Source organism: Truncatella angustata (genome assembly GCF_020726525.1).
Source record: "Truncatella angustata strain MPI-SDFR-AT-0073 chromosome Unknown BKA67scaffold_7, whole genome shotgun sequence".
Taxonomy (NCBI): domain Eukaryota; kingdom Fungi; phylum Ascomycota; class Sordariomycetes; order Amphisphaeriales; family Sporocadaceae; genus Truncatella; species Truncatella angustata.
The window spans coordinates 2,950,613-2,967,156 of NW_025763387.1; the positions used below are offsets into that span (position 1 = coordinate 2,950,613).

The window sequence follows — 16,544 nt, forward strand, 5'->3', positions numbered from 1 at the left end:
GCAAGACCCCGCTGCTGCCCCCTGCCCTTGAAGCGTCAGCACACCACATTGTCGGCCCTAGGCAGGAGAAAACAGGAATTCAGAGCCACGGGGCGCCAGAGAAGAAGTACCATCTTGCACCACCAATTTTCATGCGTGTGGTGAGCTCAGGTAGTTACTAGCTTCATGAGATGAAATGGAATCTTGTTAACTCAATTCCCGATCAATCAATCGTTTTAACCTCTCATTCACACCCTGCTCAACTTTCTTGTGCCATGCCAATAACCTAACCTTGTTTTGCCTCTAGTACTAGTTATAAGGGCGGTTGTAGAACCCAACTACAGAAAGTTATAGCTACCGAATTTGAGGAAAACTTCTGTTAGAAGTAACGCCCTTATACGGGTACGGTTGTCAATTAACAGAGAGTGCCTTCATGAAATTGGTGTCCTACTCTCTGCTCGAGTCCTCCCAACTTTCTTTCTGTGAGGTATCCTAATACAACGCTGTACATTGGATTTCGACGTTCAGCCTCACATTCGGCAGTGCGGCTACCTGGATGCATGTTCTGGCGGGAGCCTTGGTCTTGTCGGGCCAAACCTTGTTCCATTCCTCGTTCATGCCTGCGTAATCCTTCATATCTGTCAGGAATACCGTAGCATTGAGTACACACTCCAAGCCTGCTGTTCCATTGGTTGCGCCCTTGATGATTGACTGAATGTTCTCAAGAACAGCTTTCGTCTGTTCCCGAATGTCGAGAGTGTGGTTACCGCTGGCATCAGTTGTGCACCCCGCATAACTTCCGTCGCCCCGCCTTGAAGACGTTCCAGAGACAAACAGAGTTTTCTGGCTGGCAGGGACAATGCGCGCATGGGGATAATTGGCCAGCCCCTGCGCCCTCTCTGCTGGCAAGAAGAATGCTTCCCCGTTTGGAGAGGGCATTGTGCTTGAATTCATGAATGTGGAACATGAGCGTTTGCCCAGTTGTCAATGCAGAGGGCTTATTGGACAAAAGCCGATTTTTTGCTTCGCTGCACCGAGTGTTTTTGTATTGGTTGACCGTTGAGCAGTAGTGCTGAATCGTTTGGTTTGACTAACCTAAGTCTAAAGCAGTTGTGCGATATGTCTTCACAGTTCCGTTCCGTTAACTGTTCGGATGTTAGCTGCCGTCCATCCGGCTAGGAGCGGATGCGCAACGACCACTAACTTTCACTCTCGACTTCTGTCAAGCATCAAACTCTATTACCTTGGTCTATTAACTGTGTTCAAGGTCTCGGCACATTCGCATGTCACTCTATTAAACAAGCTCTCATTTCTGTTTGTTTTCGTCATATTCCACCTCACTAAATACAATGTAACCTCAAATACTGCAAGGCACATGATATGCACTGGAGCGACCTATCAACTCCAATGCAAATGCTAGTATACGCTTTCCCACAACATCCCAGTCAGACCACTGTCTATAATTAGTGTTTATAGTGTTCGACATTTGGTTATTGCCTTGCATGACTCCCTTAGAGACAATATTTAATACTTCTCCCTGTCCATCGAAGAGGGCCTGAGTTGGATCCACGATGTGATTTGCGTCTGGTTCTGCCCACCATCAATGGACTCGTTTGTTCCTCAGTGGACATATTTCTTGGGAGTTCCTTCAAATTGGCCAGAATTGCCTTGCACCCAATTCAGAACCGAGGCACTGTCCCCTGCGCCGGATAGATATCGCCCTTTATGTAGTAGATGATAGGCTGTAATGAAATATATGTATCTCTTACCAGCAAATTGTTACCTGTCTTTCTTAGGTTAGTAGCGCAGTCTCCAACTAATGCATCGAGTCTACAGTTAATTCTGTGTCTTCCACGGTCACCATGCGTCCGGTGCCTGTTATACACGCAGATGTTGGTACAAGTCACTCGCGTCCGAACGGATCTGAAGAGTCCGAATGTTGCCATGCATGACTATTGACTTTTTGATCTTGTCGCACGGAAACCCTGGAAGAGAGCAAGTACTGAGAATTAATGTTGCTTGACTTTTACACCTGGTTTAACATGAGACTACATACAAGCTGAGGGGTGGCCCCCCCTGCGAAGAAAAGATTGTGGCCCGTGCACAACGTTACCTGAGGGGTGGTCCTATGTGACCTGAGGGATGCTGTGGAGTGAGTGTTTTTGTAATAATATGGTTGGTTGGATTTATGAAGTGCTTGTATAAGCCCTCAAGTCTCTACTTCATAACCGATTCTGGTAACTTATCATCCTTTTGTACGATATTTTGTTGTTTGCTTTCTAATTAATTCTGTACGCGACTAGATACGAAATATTGTTATCGATAAAAGGGTAGTTAGAGGTTTATAGTGAAGTCAAAGGTAAGGTGAAAATCTATTCAGGATTAATTCAGAACTGGTTGGCAAGGCTATATTGAGCAATTCGCAAGGCTATGGTTTTTGTGCACGCCAATCTAATTCATTCAGTAGCTATCAATTCCTGTCTGCTATGCATAAAAAAGTATCGGCCAATCAAAACATCGCGACCCCATAGTGTCCCTTAGCTTTACTCGTGGGCACCCCTCAGGTCACGTTGTGCACGGGTCACAATCTTTTCTTCGCAGGGGGGGCCACCCCTCAGCTTGTCTGATTCTCGTTTAACATCCTCCAGGCTCTGACTAGGTTAGCCATGTCCTCCATCTTTTAGACAAGCCTAACCTAGTCTAACCTAGGTGCCAGCCGGGGTGACACTTTGATCGCCTACGGGCTCCGTCTTATCAGAGCCAATCATGACTCTTTCCGCTTCCGACAAGGTCGATCATGAGCTTCCAAGTGCCGCACAGTGGGCAGTCTTGAGTGGGGTTGGCATTATGAGAACGGAAGACGCAGACATGTATCGTAAACGCAACAGTTGGGAGACCGTGCCGCAATTGCGATCCGAAGAGAGCGGCCTATTGAATGACATACTTCTCTGAAAGTCGCACGCAGCACACTTGTCTTTGAAATTGGATGGGAAGAAGAAAAATGATGGGTCTGGTAACAGATGATGCCCGTTGTGCTGCTATCCGCGATGCTTGGAGCTGTGACTCTGTAGATAAAGCGAAAGCATTCATGAATGCTCAGGGAACACAGAATACATTGGTGATCGAGAACTTCGTGGCAAACGGTTACAAGTCATCAACAAAGCATATTGATGCGATCAACCCAAAGACAGGACGTATCTTCGCGAAGGTACCTGTCAGCAGCGCCGAAGAGGTTGATGCGGCCTTGGCGAGTGCGACAGATGCGTTCAGGACATGGAGCAAAACTACAGTCGCAACTCGGTCTAAACTCTTGCAACGAGTGGCCCAAATTATTCAGGAGAACAAGGAAATCTTTGCAATATGGGAAAGCATCGATCAGGGAAAGACCTTGGCTCGTGCCAGAGTGGAAGTAGACCGTGCCGTCACGAATTTCAAGTAAGCTGGTTTCGATATAGTATATATCTATCTGTTCCTTGGACTAACGGGATGACAGCTATTTTTCATCATTCATTTTACATCAAGAAACATCGGCAAGAATGATCGATGGTGTTGCCTTGACTTATGAGCACCGTTCTCCGACTGGTGTTTTTGCGTTGATCTCACCTTGGAATATGCCTTTATACCTGCTCACATGGAAGATCGCACCATGTCTCGCATTTGGATGCACAGCGGTCGCCAAGCCCTCTGAGGTGACGTCAATGTCTGCATTTCTCTTGTCCGAAGTCTTTCGTTTAGCTGAGCTGCCACCGGGAGTTGTAAATGTGGTATTTGGGGATGGTCCCACCACCGGATCAGCACTAGTCAAGAGTCCTCTCGTGAAGGGAGTGAGCTTCACTGGTGGAACCGCAACAGGTATACAGATTAGGAGAGACACTGCGGATCAGATCTACAAACACTTGTCGCTTGAATTAGGTGGCAAGAATCCTACTCTCGTCTTTGACGATGTAGATCTCACCAAGGCAGTGGAAACTGCAGCAATGGCAGCATTTGAAAACCAAGGAGAGGTAAGCAATGGATAACGTGAGCACCATTAATGCTTGTAAGGCTTACCACCAAAAGATTTGCCTTTGCGGCTCACGCATCTATGTTCATTCAGATATCTATGAAAGTTTTGTTTCAGCTTTTACTTCATATGTCAAAGAGAACTACCACCGGGAAGGGAAATTGGGAGCAGTCGTATCAATTTCTCACTACAACAAGATCAGATCGTACTTAGAGCTCGCTATCTCTGAAAAGGCGACGTTCGTTGCAGGATCGCTACCAATATTGGATCCCCAGGAGGGTTTGTGGATAGATCCAGTCATTCTCACGGATGTTCCCACATCATCGCGTATCATGAGGGAAGAGATCTTTGGTCCTGTCGTGACTATTGCGAAATTTAGCTCTGAAGAGGAAGCCATCGAGCTCGCCAACGATAACCCCAATGGTTTAGCCGCCGTGCTGCTAACTAAAGACGGTGCAAGAATGCGTAGGGTTGGTGAGCAGATTGAAGCAGGCTTGGTATGGGTAAATTGCTGGCTTGTCAGAGAATTGGGAACACCTTTCGGTGGTATGAAGAACTCAGGCACAGGGAGGGAAGGAGGTGAATATAGTAGGCAGGTGTTCACAGTTGTGCGGACTCTACATATTCCAATGTAACTATGTAAGGTAACAATATAAGGTAGGTGTATGTATTTAAGAACAGAAAGATACGGATTGATAAGCCTGTCAGTGCCAGTTGAACAATAATTGTGGTTAAATATACAGCGCGACAGATTCAAAAATTAGATTGTGGAATATACTTGCTTATGGTTTCAATTGATATTTGTCTTGCCGATTCGCGATGCGCTAGTAACTCCCCAATACTCGCGATTGAGTGTCACACGAGGAGGCAATGTTTTCACCATGCCCTTGTTTTCTTCACATCTCTATTCAATCACCATCGCAAGCTAACAAGCGCAGTGACCGGAAGCTGGACGGACTGATCAGGCCTGATAGTAGACAGGTAAACATGAAGTCACTTGCATATTGGGGCCACCGAAACACTACAACCGATTAACTCACAAATGGGCACCAGCGCTATAGTTGATTATGCACCATAGTTAAAGCCCCATTGGAAGTAATGCAGAATAGCTGGGTCTGGTCAACGAGCAAATCAAAATAATCAGTAACTTGTTGAAGCCTCCATAGACGGTAGACTCAGCGTCACTAGCGGGCTGCGCCAATATCTGCGCGACGCCAAAGCCCAAAGCTCGGTTTATTGCGATGTGTTTGTTCTCAAATTAGCAAGCCTAGCTACGGCCTGCTATACAATTCAATTTGTCTCTCCCATATTTGCTTGAAAGTAAGTGTAAATGGTAGATTGCGACGAGCTTACACGTTTTGACGAAAAGGTATGTATGGAGGCTCAACTTGGGCTTTAATGGCCGAGACGGCGACGACCGCGTTCAAGCCGCCATAAGCGTGCAATTGTCATTGACTAGGCTAGACCAACCCAAGGTATTTGATGTAGCAGGCCATGGGATGCAAAACGTTTCACGAACGAATTTTGCTGCCAAATTAATTCTCATTCGACATTCTACTGAAGGGCCTACTAAGATTGTTTTTGTGCCGAGGCATATTGAAACACTTGACGTTGAGGTTTCGGCCAAGCTCCGATGATTCACGCCGACAGCCGATAATGAAATTCCGACAGATGGTGCAATCTCATGCAATGTTGTCGTGACTTTCGGAGCGCCACACTCCCAACCCTTAGCTGGCCAAGCTTGTCTGCGACGCCCAAGATGTGCAAGATGATAGGACAAGTTGTTAGATAGGTGGATTAGCGCTGCCGGTGACTTTTTCTCATTCGTTAGGCTTGTCAGTGATTCTCGGCAATAACGGATTTCTCCATGAGCCGCTTATATCATAACTTTTGCTGTGCAACATCTTACCAACGCCATCAACGGTGTTGTCCGAGTTTACCTGAGCCAATTCAGTGGTCGAGAATCGGGAGCGTACAATTCGCTGTGATCGAGATGACTGATATTCGTCCTGGGCAAACTTCCAAAAGCCGTAATTCGTGGAAATCGGTTCGGTCGCTACTACAGAGGATCAGATCAAATTCAATCAGAAGACGCCGTGGCTTGGCCCAGGTGGTGATTGAGGCAGGAAAGAGTTCCAGTACTACGTCCGAAGATTCTGCCACTTCGTTATCCCAGGAGATCCCAGCGCAGACCCAGAAAGCTCTTGTTGTAGCAGAGAAGGGAAAGTATGAGATCCGGCACGACTTTCCCATGCCAGCTGTTGGCGACGATGAGATCATGATCCGCAGCCATTTTGTTGGCTTGAATCCTATTGACTGGAAGTCTGTTGATTACAACTTCTGTCTGCCACAATTTCCTCACGTACGTGTCCCCACCTCCGTCCGTATAAGTGTGTATAACTGACAAATATCAGGTTACTGGGCGAGAAATGTCTGGAGTTGTAACACAGGTTGGCCGAAGTGTTGAAAAATTCAACGAGGGCGAGAGGGTATGGACGAGTACATATTATAAGGACGTCCGTGCCGGCTGCTTTCAAGAGTATGTCGTGGTACCCTCGCACACAGTTCTCCCCATTCCCAGCACAGTTCCCTTCGAGGCCGCGGCTTGCCTTGGTGTGGCTGCATTAACAGCTGGCATGACTCTCTGGAAATGGTTGGGAGTGCCGACGCCATCTTCCACAATCGAGGTATCAAAGACGGAGTGGCTGCTGATCTGGGGAGGATCTACGGTCACTGGTCAGTTTGCTACACAACTTGCCGTTCACAGTGGCTTGAACGTAATTACTGTAACCTCTGCAGAAACGAAAGCGCTATCAGAGAAGCTGGGAGCATCATATGTGGTCGTTCGAGATGGAAAGTCCGATGACCAACTTATCAAAGAGGTTCGCGACAATACCAGTGGTAGGATCACGAGAGCAATCGATCTTGTAGGAACAAAGACAGCGGCGATATGTCTAAGGTCTGTCTCGACGGAAGTGATAGTGGCCTTTGCGCCACTGGCCATGATGTCGGGGTCTCAGGAGGTACCGGAGAATGTCGTGGTGCACACGGTAGAAATGAAGCAGTTTGTACTAGACAAAACCAACGTTTGCTATACGGAAGAGCTTGGGAATCTGCTGGAGAGTGGAAGTGTCATTCTACCTGATCTCCATATCATCGAAGGAGGTCTTGACGCCGTTCAGGAAGGGCTTGAGATGCTGAAAAGGGGTAGTTTGAAAGGAAAGAAGCTGGTCGTGCGGATGTAGCATATATCGCATCACGTCTCAATTTCGGTCTTAGTAGGTGTGCATTATCTCGTCTGGTATTTGGCCGGATTAACTAGAAATTCTAGACTACCATTAATTGACGTGTGATATGCGCTTCGTTCCTACCTCTCCAGATTCTTCAGCCAGTTCTTTAATGTTGGATTTGGGATACCCTTAGGCTCAAAAGGTCCTGAGTAGTGGTAAGCTATATAGGCTGACTACCACAGAAGAACCTAGTCGCATAGTGTATTGAATGCTTGCTTACATAAATGCTTTCAAATTGGTTTTTTCTGGTTTTTTTAGTTGCTTGATCCGTATCCCAGCGCCGCGACCAGCGCACTAAGCTCGCCCCATATCTTTACCACCTTCAGCTTTCACGACTTATGTCTATGGCACGGGTTCTGCAATTTTGATGGCATCACTCTTGACAAATAGGTGAGCAGAGTGACTGGTTCTCTAATTAAAGTTCGTGCTTCGAATACGAGCTCCAGCACTTTGCTTACAATGCACTAGCCCATCTGCGGCGATTCATACAATCTGATTCTCTTATACATGGGCAATCAGTTAGCTTGCAAGAGTTTGAACAACGTGAAACTAACGGCACAAGTTCATCTTTATCGTTTTGGAAATTGGTGCGATGCGCCTCTATTTAAGTTTAGTGCTCAAATTTGAAAGTCATGGTACTTAGCGACTTAATTCAAATTGTGCCGTTCGTGCAAATTCGTGATAGGACCCTCCCATTGCATTAGCTATCTTAACTTTGTCATCGCGTACTACGATGCAGCGATATCAGACTGTTACAATAATGATGCAGGTCAATCTGGGTAGGCTCTCACCGATACCCATAGCAACCAGTTGTGTATCAGTTGTAGCGATGCCTTCGACGGTGGATCTTCACAATTGGCTGCGAACGGCATTTGACAAAACTCGCGGTTGTATTTATTTGCTCTATGATAGCTAGTACTTGATTATAAGCCTTCCAACCCAAGCTTAGTATACTGATCCATAAACTCATCGAAGAGCTTGTTAAGTCCAATAAGGTTTAAAGGATTCTTGTCATCCTCTTCGTACATAATGCATAGCATGTTGTGGACATCAAAGGTAATGGCCAACAGGTATCCAAGTTCGGACTCCATAAGGACCTATTCCCAAGTATCCGATTCATTGGTCAGTTTGTTCCACTGGTTTACGTATTCCTGACAGAAGTGTATCTCTCTTCCTTTGTGTACTTCCTGCAGTCCGCTAGCTTGTTTTCTGCATTGAACCATTTGAACATCTTTTGCATAAAGTGTTCGCCGATGTCAAAAGCTCGATAGTTCTGCATTACGAATTCAAAGTCGACTAGTGTGATCTTGCTCTCTCCTTTCTTGGGATCATTCTTCACCAACACGTTCATGAACTGGACGTCATGAATGCACAACCCTGTTTTCCCTCCCATGGATTTTAGCCTGTTTACAACTTTCCTCAACCTCGCCCCAAAATTGTAGTCAATCAGGGCATCCACATTCACTCCTCCTTCCCGACCAAGTGCTTTCAACTTGTCCATCTTATGATAGCTGTCAAGCCCATTAATGATCGCGCCATAATATAGTTCTATTGCCTTCTTCTTCAATGAGTTCTTCATGGCATGAAGCTGTGTTAGGCCTCTAGCAATATCCGCTCGAATAATCGCATTCTCAACATCCTCTGGTTGAAGGTTACGTGCGTCCAGGAACTCATCAATTCTTCCGAACGCACCATCTTGTGTTTTGAAGAATCCGTAAACTTTGGCTCCCAGTCCGATTTGACCGTACTCGTAGCAAAATAATGCTTCTTTATGCTTGCCTGGTACCAGATGCTTGAATATTTCTATTTCAGCACCAGTCTCCTTGTGGAATTTGATGAAGACTTTCAATGGCTCAATGGGTGCACTGTTAGCCGGCGTTGGGCGTTTCCACCGGACAGTGGGCATTGCCAGATGAGGTATGGTATGCCATTGCCAGACTATCTGGATGCACGAACGGCCATTCTCTTGTCAGAAGTGTGCCGATAATTTGTCTGATTATCTTCTTGTCCGGAGCTTTGTCTTTGGGTAAAGCCACAGGAACGGATATTGGCGTGGCCATCATTTTCTTCAATATGTACGTGGCCCTTAGAGGAACAAGGAGACGAAAAAAAGAAAAAGGAGCGCTTTGTTTATGTAACGAACTACGAAGCAACTAGGACAGCTTGTAAATGAACGGGAAAAAATTGAATGTCAGGTTTGTGGTTTGATCAGAGTCATAAATTAGACTAAGACAACCTATGGTCTTACGCCGAGTGAGTCATGTTATTGGTCCTAAGCTGGTTGATTAGCAACCTTGGTCACATGGACTAACCTAACCTAGCACCAAGGCTGTGCCAAGTATTCTACTTTTCTACAGGCTATAAGCGCTAAGGCTGCGCAACATACAATCAGCATCTATGCAAGACGGTGAATTTATGGTCATTCAGTACGCCAGATCCGTGGTTATCGATAAGCGGGATTAAGTATTGACCGAGGCCCTTATGTATCATCTTCTGCTCCTATTGTCGCCTATTGGCAGCTTTGCAGAGTGTTGATTGATGCAGACTTTAATGGTTCACCTATCAACCCAGCCACACAAGCAGCATTGTATACTACGAGGATGACTCCTGGCACTATTTTTGAAGATGGCGGGTTCCTATTTTCTGTAGACAGAGACAGAGATGGCATTGACCCAATAGCCAAATACAGAGAGGACTTGGTGAACATGATCAACGTCACGGCCGATAAGGCGCAATCCAGATTGCTAAAGGCAGATTTTAATCATACTGTTATCCGTCAATGGAAGGGCATTTCCATTGTTTTTCTCGACCTGTACTAGACTAGTTGCATTTATCTGAGACGGGAAGAATTAAAACCCACAGCCTCAGGTGATACCTGCTCTGTGATTTGGGGAATACTTGTTAATGGTGGTTGAAGGAAAGCAGAACCCTGGCTGCATGCGAAGAACTCAGAGCTGTGGCAAAAAGAATGCTGGGACTGGCAGATATAATATGTGATAAATCGTATACGAGGTGTAATAATCATGTGCCCAAGCATAATTCAGGACTGAAACTACCAAATATTTCGTCATTGTTGGAACTCATAGAACTCAATGAACTACACCACGATCGTGAACTACCTGCTGGTAAATACTCATATGACTTGTGATATTAACAACTAATTAAATCGCGCGCCAAGTCAATTCAAGCATCCCTAGAAAGACAAGCTAGTCAAAAGCAGAGACGAGGCAAACTCACTGACCGAGGAAGGATATAAGCAACTTGATACAAAAGTTACGACATCTAGCGGCCAGCAAGGTATTGACAAAGAAGTTTTCGAATATGCTATGAATGCAATCATCGACCTTATATTAGATGGGAATATTACCTAACGCAAGTCGTTCTGTCGTAAGTTCCTACATATTAAGGCAAGCACCGTATCTTGATCTCTTATAATTACGTATAATACTACGTTCAGGGGATTTATATTGGAAGAGTAGGCCTTTCCGGCTACAGGCGGCTGTCTTAAAGTCTTAGTTGGGGTTAACTACTGCTTGATGTTGCTCGGCATGAGAACCCAATCTTCCCGGTTAGAAAAGTTCTGCGAATCGAAGCCTCCTGACGAAGTGCTAGAACTGGGTTTCAACCCCAAAAATCGACATGATTCGGTCCGGGTCGTCTCCGCTACTCAATATTCGAAGGATAGCTTGACGCGCCTTGCCAGGCTCGCAGGGAGGTCTTGCCGCTTCGTGTGGCTCTTTCAGGCACAGCATGATCACAGATCCTAGGCACGGTTAGACCGGTGTACGGCGGACATCGGATTGCGGCTCAAATCATCGCCTTGCCATTAATATGATAACATCACTACTCTGTACGTAGTATACAAAGGACAAGCGAGAGCCGTCTTGTGAACAAGCGGCTTCAACCAATGATTAATTACTTCATCTCCGGTAAATAGCCCGCTTCGACTCGATCCGATGGCTTACGTTCTCCTCGACTTCGCCGGAATAGTTGCCTTCTTATTTTGCCTCGATCCTTCGAAATATGCTACAGTCCCTTTTGCAGAGATTCAAGCTGTTTAGCCAGATCTTTATTTCGCGCCTCGATTGTTTCTAGACGCCGCGCTAATTCTCGCTTAGAAGGTGACTGGTATTTACGAAATGGACTTCCCAGCCAGTGGGAATATCGTGCAGATTGAGGAGATAACCCTTCGATAGGCTCTCAAATTTTTTATCATCAAAGAGATTTGCTAAGTTCGTTACAGGTGTGATAATTCGCACACTCCATTTTGACAATTCTTCTCATTGTTTTCGTTCCGATCTTGCAGGTTTTAGAGGTGGAGTAGTTGGAAATTCATGGTAGTCCGGCGACATAACTCTTTCCGTTGTAAGGAGTGACCCAGAACTCCGCCCTGATCTCTTAAGGTACCTGCATCTCATGCAAAGACAGCCCGCCATAGTTGTCGAGTGGTTCAGTATTAAGGAAATGATGAAGAAGAAGTCGAATTTTATTCTGCAAATGAAGTCCAATTCAATGAGTGTTTAATGCACCATCTCTTTATCCTCTTTCTGAGTCTTGTGTATATCATGTTCGTTTGCCAAGTGACGGCTTTTTTATCTTTATTTTTTAGGCGAGCATTCCTCGAGATTATAGCGTTAGGAGTGAGACTTGTCGCAATCTATTCATATCGGAGTGTTACTCTCTCGATTTTTTTTATTTAGCAATCCCACCATGTGCCAAATTTATCTGTTTTGCCTATCTTGATGAACTGATATTCTTAAATGTCTCCCCCCCTTTTCTTTTTTGCTGCAGTGTTACTAGAGATGAATTGTGGATGCGAGGTATTCAACGTTATTCCCGATAAGCCCGAGCAGCTATGAATTTGTGAGTGAGTCAAACAAAACGAGCTAATCGTTCGTCATGACTGTAAAATTGTTACAAGTAACCATAATCGCCTGGCAAGAGCCTAGCTCTTGTCTCTTCTTCTGTTTCGCTCTGCCGTGTTAGACCGGCGCCATAATAGATGATACTCGGACACAAATAAACAATAGCCTTCTCTTTCTGGCTTATTCGGTATAATTTGGAGCGGACGCATAGCCATATATAGTGTATGGTCTACTTTAAAGTGTTATTAAGGGCAGCGAACTATATCTTACGCATATCCTTTAGTCCTTCTACAAGCGATCGTCTCTTTACTGTAGTCGAAAACCCGCCAGCGCATTCGCCAGCAAACCGTCAATAGTCTAGATGCTTGTATCATATCCACTACAACGGCAACGAATTACTGGTACAGCAACTACTCGATAATGGTCTTGATGTCAGTATCCATACATCCGATGAGAGCACACCAGTTCATTTGGCAATCACTGAGGGGCACGATGCTATTGTGCAGCTTTTACTAGACAAAAACGTCGCTACTGAAGCCCGTTACAAGAGCCTATCACATTCCTAGGTAGTATTGACTGGTCATAAGATCATGGTATAAGCGCTATTAGATCATGGGGCGAATATTGAGGTCCCGCATAATGAGCTTACTCTCTTGTTGTTGGTAGGGAGGAAAGGTCATAAACCAGCGGTGTAGCTGCTTTTGGGACGTGGAGCCAATACTGAGGCGCGTGGCGATGGCCAAACTTCATTGATACGGGCAGCTAGGAATGGCTCTACTGAAATGGTATAGCTGATTTTGGAGCATAGGGCTAATGTCGAGGCCTGCTACGATTACAAAGTCCATTGACATGGGCATGTCGCAACGGCCACGAAGAAGTGGTACGGCTGCTTCTGAAGCATGGAGCTATCAAATAAGGGTCCGACGTGTTAGAATGAATCAGTTTATGAGGAGTAGATTGGTTAGATTGAGTGTCAGAGGGTAGCCATGTGTGCGGTAACACAATATATATGTACATGGTAGTAGGTGGCTGGTAAGGTCGAAATATAGTTGGTTGGGACCTTTCTCAACACGACGGTCTAGATTGCTCGTTGTATGAGCGTGCTTTGATGGCTATCGAGGAGTTGGTATTGAGGCACGCCATGATCGTAAAACTTCGTTGATATGGGCAGCCAAGAACGGCAATGAAGACGTGGTACAGCTTCGTTTGGGAGAACGACACGAATATTGAAGCGCGCGATGAGTCGTACGAGTATCTCGGGACTACTTCGTTGATAGGGGCATCTCGCAACGGATACGAAGGAACGGTGAAGCGGTTGCTTGAATGGAATGCTAATGTCCATGCTTTGGACAACAGGGGGAGATCAGCTCTTGACTGGGCAGTACAGAGAAATGATCACAGCCTTCAGGAAATATTGATAGGAAAGTTTGATCGCGTTGCCTCATTCAAGTTTAAGAGAAGGCGATGAGGATGCAGCGCGCCCATTCGCTGGTGGTAATCCATAGTCTAATTTAGTAATCTTTTACTCTTCACTTCAGCTTGAGGCCTCTATAAGGCAGTCTCGAATGTATGTAGCTTAGCAATGATTTAATTACTTGAGGAACTTACGAGAAAGACCCGCTCCCAAAACACTATGCAACTATTGACTGTTACGCACAGCAAGGCATGGCAGGTTTAATAGGACGAGCCGACATGTCCAGCACTGAATCATCAATCGCATCTCGCGCTACCATGGCTCACCAGAGCAGAAACTCGGCCTGTGTAACTTCTTATACCCTTGTGGGTCGAGTGGTGTCGAGTCTGGTCGCACAAGCGAAACCGCGAACTCGCCACCAATAGCTGCGAGTCACTGCTTTCGCTGAGGAATTGTGAAAGTCTGGCTTTCTGTGGAGAGGCTTGAATAGCCGCTGGATATGGGTGTCGGCACTGCACAAACCAAGAATGTGTGATTGTAAAAGCCGTGGCATGGTTATAAGACTTCATATAAAGTTCCAACTCTAACCCTCTGGGCCCAGGCTGTGTCATGAATTGATGGAACAAACTGACCAGGCATTTCCAACGGTGGGCTACGTCAAGACTTAGGATGCCTATTTCCTTTCTACCTCCCATACATATGTAGCACGATGAGACTCAAGGCTTCAATACTACCTTTTGCACCTCCATCCTATCGAAAGCCGCAAAACCTTCCACTGCCGAGGAGAGCGGTAGTATATGATCGAACATGAATCTAAGATGGGAGAATCGAAGTGTCAGCTTAAGATTTCGGGTTAGAGATGAAGAGGGTTACACACTCAAGTTGAGTTTGAACTTGTTCTAATACTGGAAGGCATTCGGAGAAGACATGTCGGACGGGACAGCGACCCATCTGCACACGCAAGTTTTTGCTGAAGTCGGGACAGATATTAGCGGACAAACACATAATTTCTTCCATGAGAGAAATCGCTGACCCATAGGCTTCAGCACCCGACCAAGGTATCTTCTAAGGTTAGCAAGATATATCACCTTGGTGTCGCAAATTTATAATTTACCTCGGCGTTATGCACGCCAATACTGCTAATGGTACCAAATGGCCTCACCAACTCATAGGCGGTTCGCAGGGCTGGCGACTTGCCAACGACCTCAACTACCATGTCGGCACCGCGCCCTTCAGTCACCCGCCAAACTCGTTCTTGCATGCTGGCCAAACCGTCCTTGAAATTGAGCGGAATAGCCCCAAGGTTCTCGGCTATCTTCAGCCGGCTCTCGATGCCGTCGATGGCAAATATGTTCCTCTGTCGGAAGTGAAGAGCGGATACAATGGCACAAAGCCCAACAGGACCGCACCCAATAATCACTATAGTAGACCCATCTACGCTCGGGGACATAGCCATGGCACTCTTCACGCCGAAATAGCCAGTTGGGAATACATCTGCCATCAAAATCAGTGCATTATTTGAGATGCCTTCAGGAGCCTTGAAGGCGGTGCTATCAGCGAGTGGTACGCGCACAAATTGGGCCTGGGCACCATCAAGCCTTTCGGAACCAAATACCAGACAATCGACACAACGGGACGTCCAACCATTCCTGCAATAGAAGCAGTCACCGCTATGGCAGCATCAGCAGCAATCTAACTTGTAATGAATCTGGTGTGCTTTATTCTTACCAAGATACGGTGAACGGCGAGACAACTTTATCACCGATCTTGAACGTCCGCACTTTGGGTCCGACTTCGACAACGATGCCCGTGAATTCGTGACCCATTATGGTGCCAGACGTGGTACGTTCGAGACCACGGTAAACATGCAAATCACCACGCAATCTTAGTTACGGAGCAAACGACGATAACTTACAGACTAGAACACTTACGAGCCGCAGATAGCAGTAGCCTCTACCTTGACAACAATATCTCCATCATCCTGAACTGGTATTTGTCAGCACATCCGTCGACTGGGGCGTGGCCAGAAGCAGCCAACCTCGAGGAACCGGGCGGTCTTGGATAGAGACTTTGTATGGTCTGTCGAAAACGACAGCTTTCATAGTGAGTGGAAGAGTCATTGCGGCTGTAAAGGAGGACAGATACAATGAATTTTCACAAATGCAGTAACCATTTGCTAATGTCGAATCCTGGAAAGTAATGATGATGCTAGACTCTGAAATAACGTATTCTGCCAAGAGGTTAGCATCATATGACTTTTTCCAACTATAACCAAGGCGGCATCGGATTCATCTTTCCTGCAGTGATGTATCCTAGTACAAGATGCCGTGTGAATACATGCATACAATAAGCAAGGCGGAGCTGCCGCCTTCTTCTCAGAAGTCTGCATGCAGTGGGTGTATGTACCTAGAGGTACTTCTGGCGTAATCCGTCAAGTCCGCACAAATACAAGACTACATTGTGGAGACTCATTATACCTACCCGGTAGGGTGGCAAGCTTAACGTACCCGGGTCAGATTATTGTTAGTTCGCCACACTGTGCGGTGCGTACTGTAACGCTTGGAAGAGCCAAATCTCGTTGTGCGGCACCTACCCAATCGGCACACTTTCCTGACGTGCTGCAATTTTAGCGCTGATTATGTGCCATGCAAAATAGATCTATAGTCAGATCACCCAAGATCAACCAGATGAATCAGCAAGTAGTACTACCCAACCCTGGTCGTCTTGTTGGCGGATGCACGCTTAGCGTCCATGTCTTAGCATGGGCGAGGAATACCAAAGGCGGATGACGGCCGGGGATAGTTGTTTGTATGAGCATACGTGGCATAGCCTGACCAAATGAGTAACAACTATGACGAACATGGGATTGAACTAGATTCTGAAGGATACATTTAGTTGTACCTTTGCAAGATTAGATTTGCCGTCTTAGTTGAAAACTTCCTCGTCGTATGCCCTGAACTCCATTCGCATTACTCAAGAGCCGCGCAGACATA

At 46.1% G+C, this 16,544-nt stretch overlaps 5 protein-coding genes across 5 annotated transcripts; 2 read left to right on the forward strand and 3 right to left on the reverse strand.

Moving 5' to 3' along the window:
* Positions 1-32: 32 nt before the first annotated feature.
* On the reverse strand, positions 33-1,217 carry BKA67DRAFT_383460 (Endoribonuclease L-PSP/chorismate mutase-like protein). The gene is made up of 2 exons (XM_046096566.1): positions 1,184-1,217; positions 33-1,124 (listed from the first exon to the last, which is right to left on the reverse strand). Exon 2 carries the CDS (start codon positions 931-933, stop codon positions 472-474), a length of 462 nt encoding a protein of 153 aa, XP_045955694.1. The 5' UTR covers positions 934-1,124; positions 1,184-1,217; the 3' UTR covers positions 33-471.
* A 1,417-nt stretch (positions 1,218-2,634) lies between these two features.
* Positions 2,635-4,753, forward strand: BKA67DRAFT_577077 (aldehyde dehydrogenase domain-containing protein). Its single transcript, XM_046103610.1, has 3 exons — positions 2,635-3,414; positions 3,473-3,983; positions 4,039-4,753. Exons 1-3 carry the CDS (start codon positions 2,966-2,968, stop codon positions 4,615-4,617), a joined length of 1,539 nt encoding a protein of 512 aa, XP_045955695.1. The 5' UTR covers positions 2,635-2,965; the 3' UTR covers positions 4,618-4,753.
* Positions 4,754-5,975: 1,222 nt separating this feature from the next.
* On the forward strand, positions 5,976-7,227 carry BKA67DRAFT_521819 (chaperonin 10-like protein; the record flags this gene model as incomplete). The annotated part of the gene is made up of 2 exons (XM_046098316.1): positions 5,976-6,344; positions 6,397-7,227. 2 exons carry the CDS (start codon positions 5,976-5,978, stop codon positions 7,225-7,227), a joined length of 1,200 nt encoding a protein of 399 aa, XP_045955696.1.
* Positions 7,228-8,195: 968 nt separating this feature from the next.
* Positions 8,196-9,444, reverse strand: BKA67DRAFT_638436 (choline/ethanolamine kinase; the record flags this gene model as incomplete). The annotated part of the gene is made up of 3 exons (XM_046105717.1): positions 9,165-9,444; positions 8,429-9,124; positions 8,196-8,369 (listed from the first exon to the last, which is right to left on the reverse strand). The coding sequence occupies exons 1-3, from the start codon at positions 9,333-9,335 to the stop codon at positions 8,196-8,198; spliced, it is 1,041 nt and encodes a 346-aa protein (XP_045955697.1). The 5' UTR covers positions 9,336-9,444.
* A 4,657-nt stretch (positions 9,445-14,101) lies between these two features.
* BKA67DRAFT_577085 (chaperonin 10-like protein) lies at positions 14,102-15,985 on the reverse strand. The gene is made up of 7 exons (XM_046103611.1): positions 15,590-15,985; positions 15,483-15,537; positions 15,280-15,426; positions 14,666-15,221; positions 14,585-14,613; positions 14,429-14,521; positions 14,102-14,364 (listed from the first exon to the last, which is right to left on the reverse strand). Exons 1-7 carry the CDS (start codon positions 15,669-15,671, stop codon positions 14,268-14,270), a joined length of 1,059 nt encoding a protein of 352 aa, XP_045955698.1. The 5' UTR covers positions 15,672-15,985; the 3' UTR covers positions 14,102-14,267.
* Between the last annotated feature and the right edge of the window lie 559 nt (positions 15,986-16,544).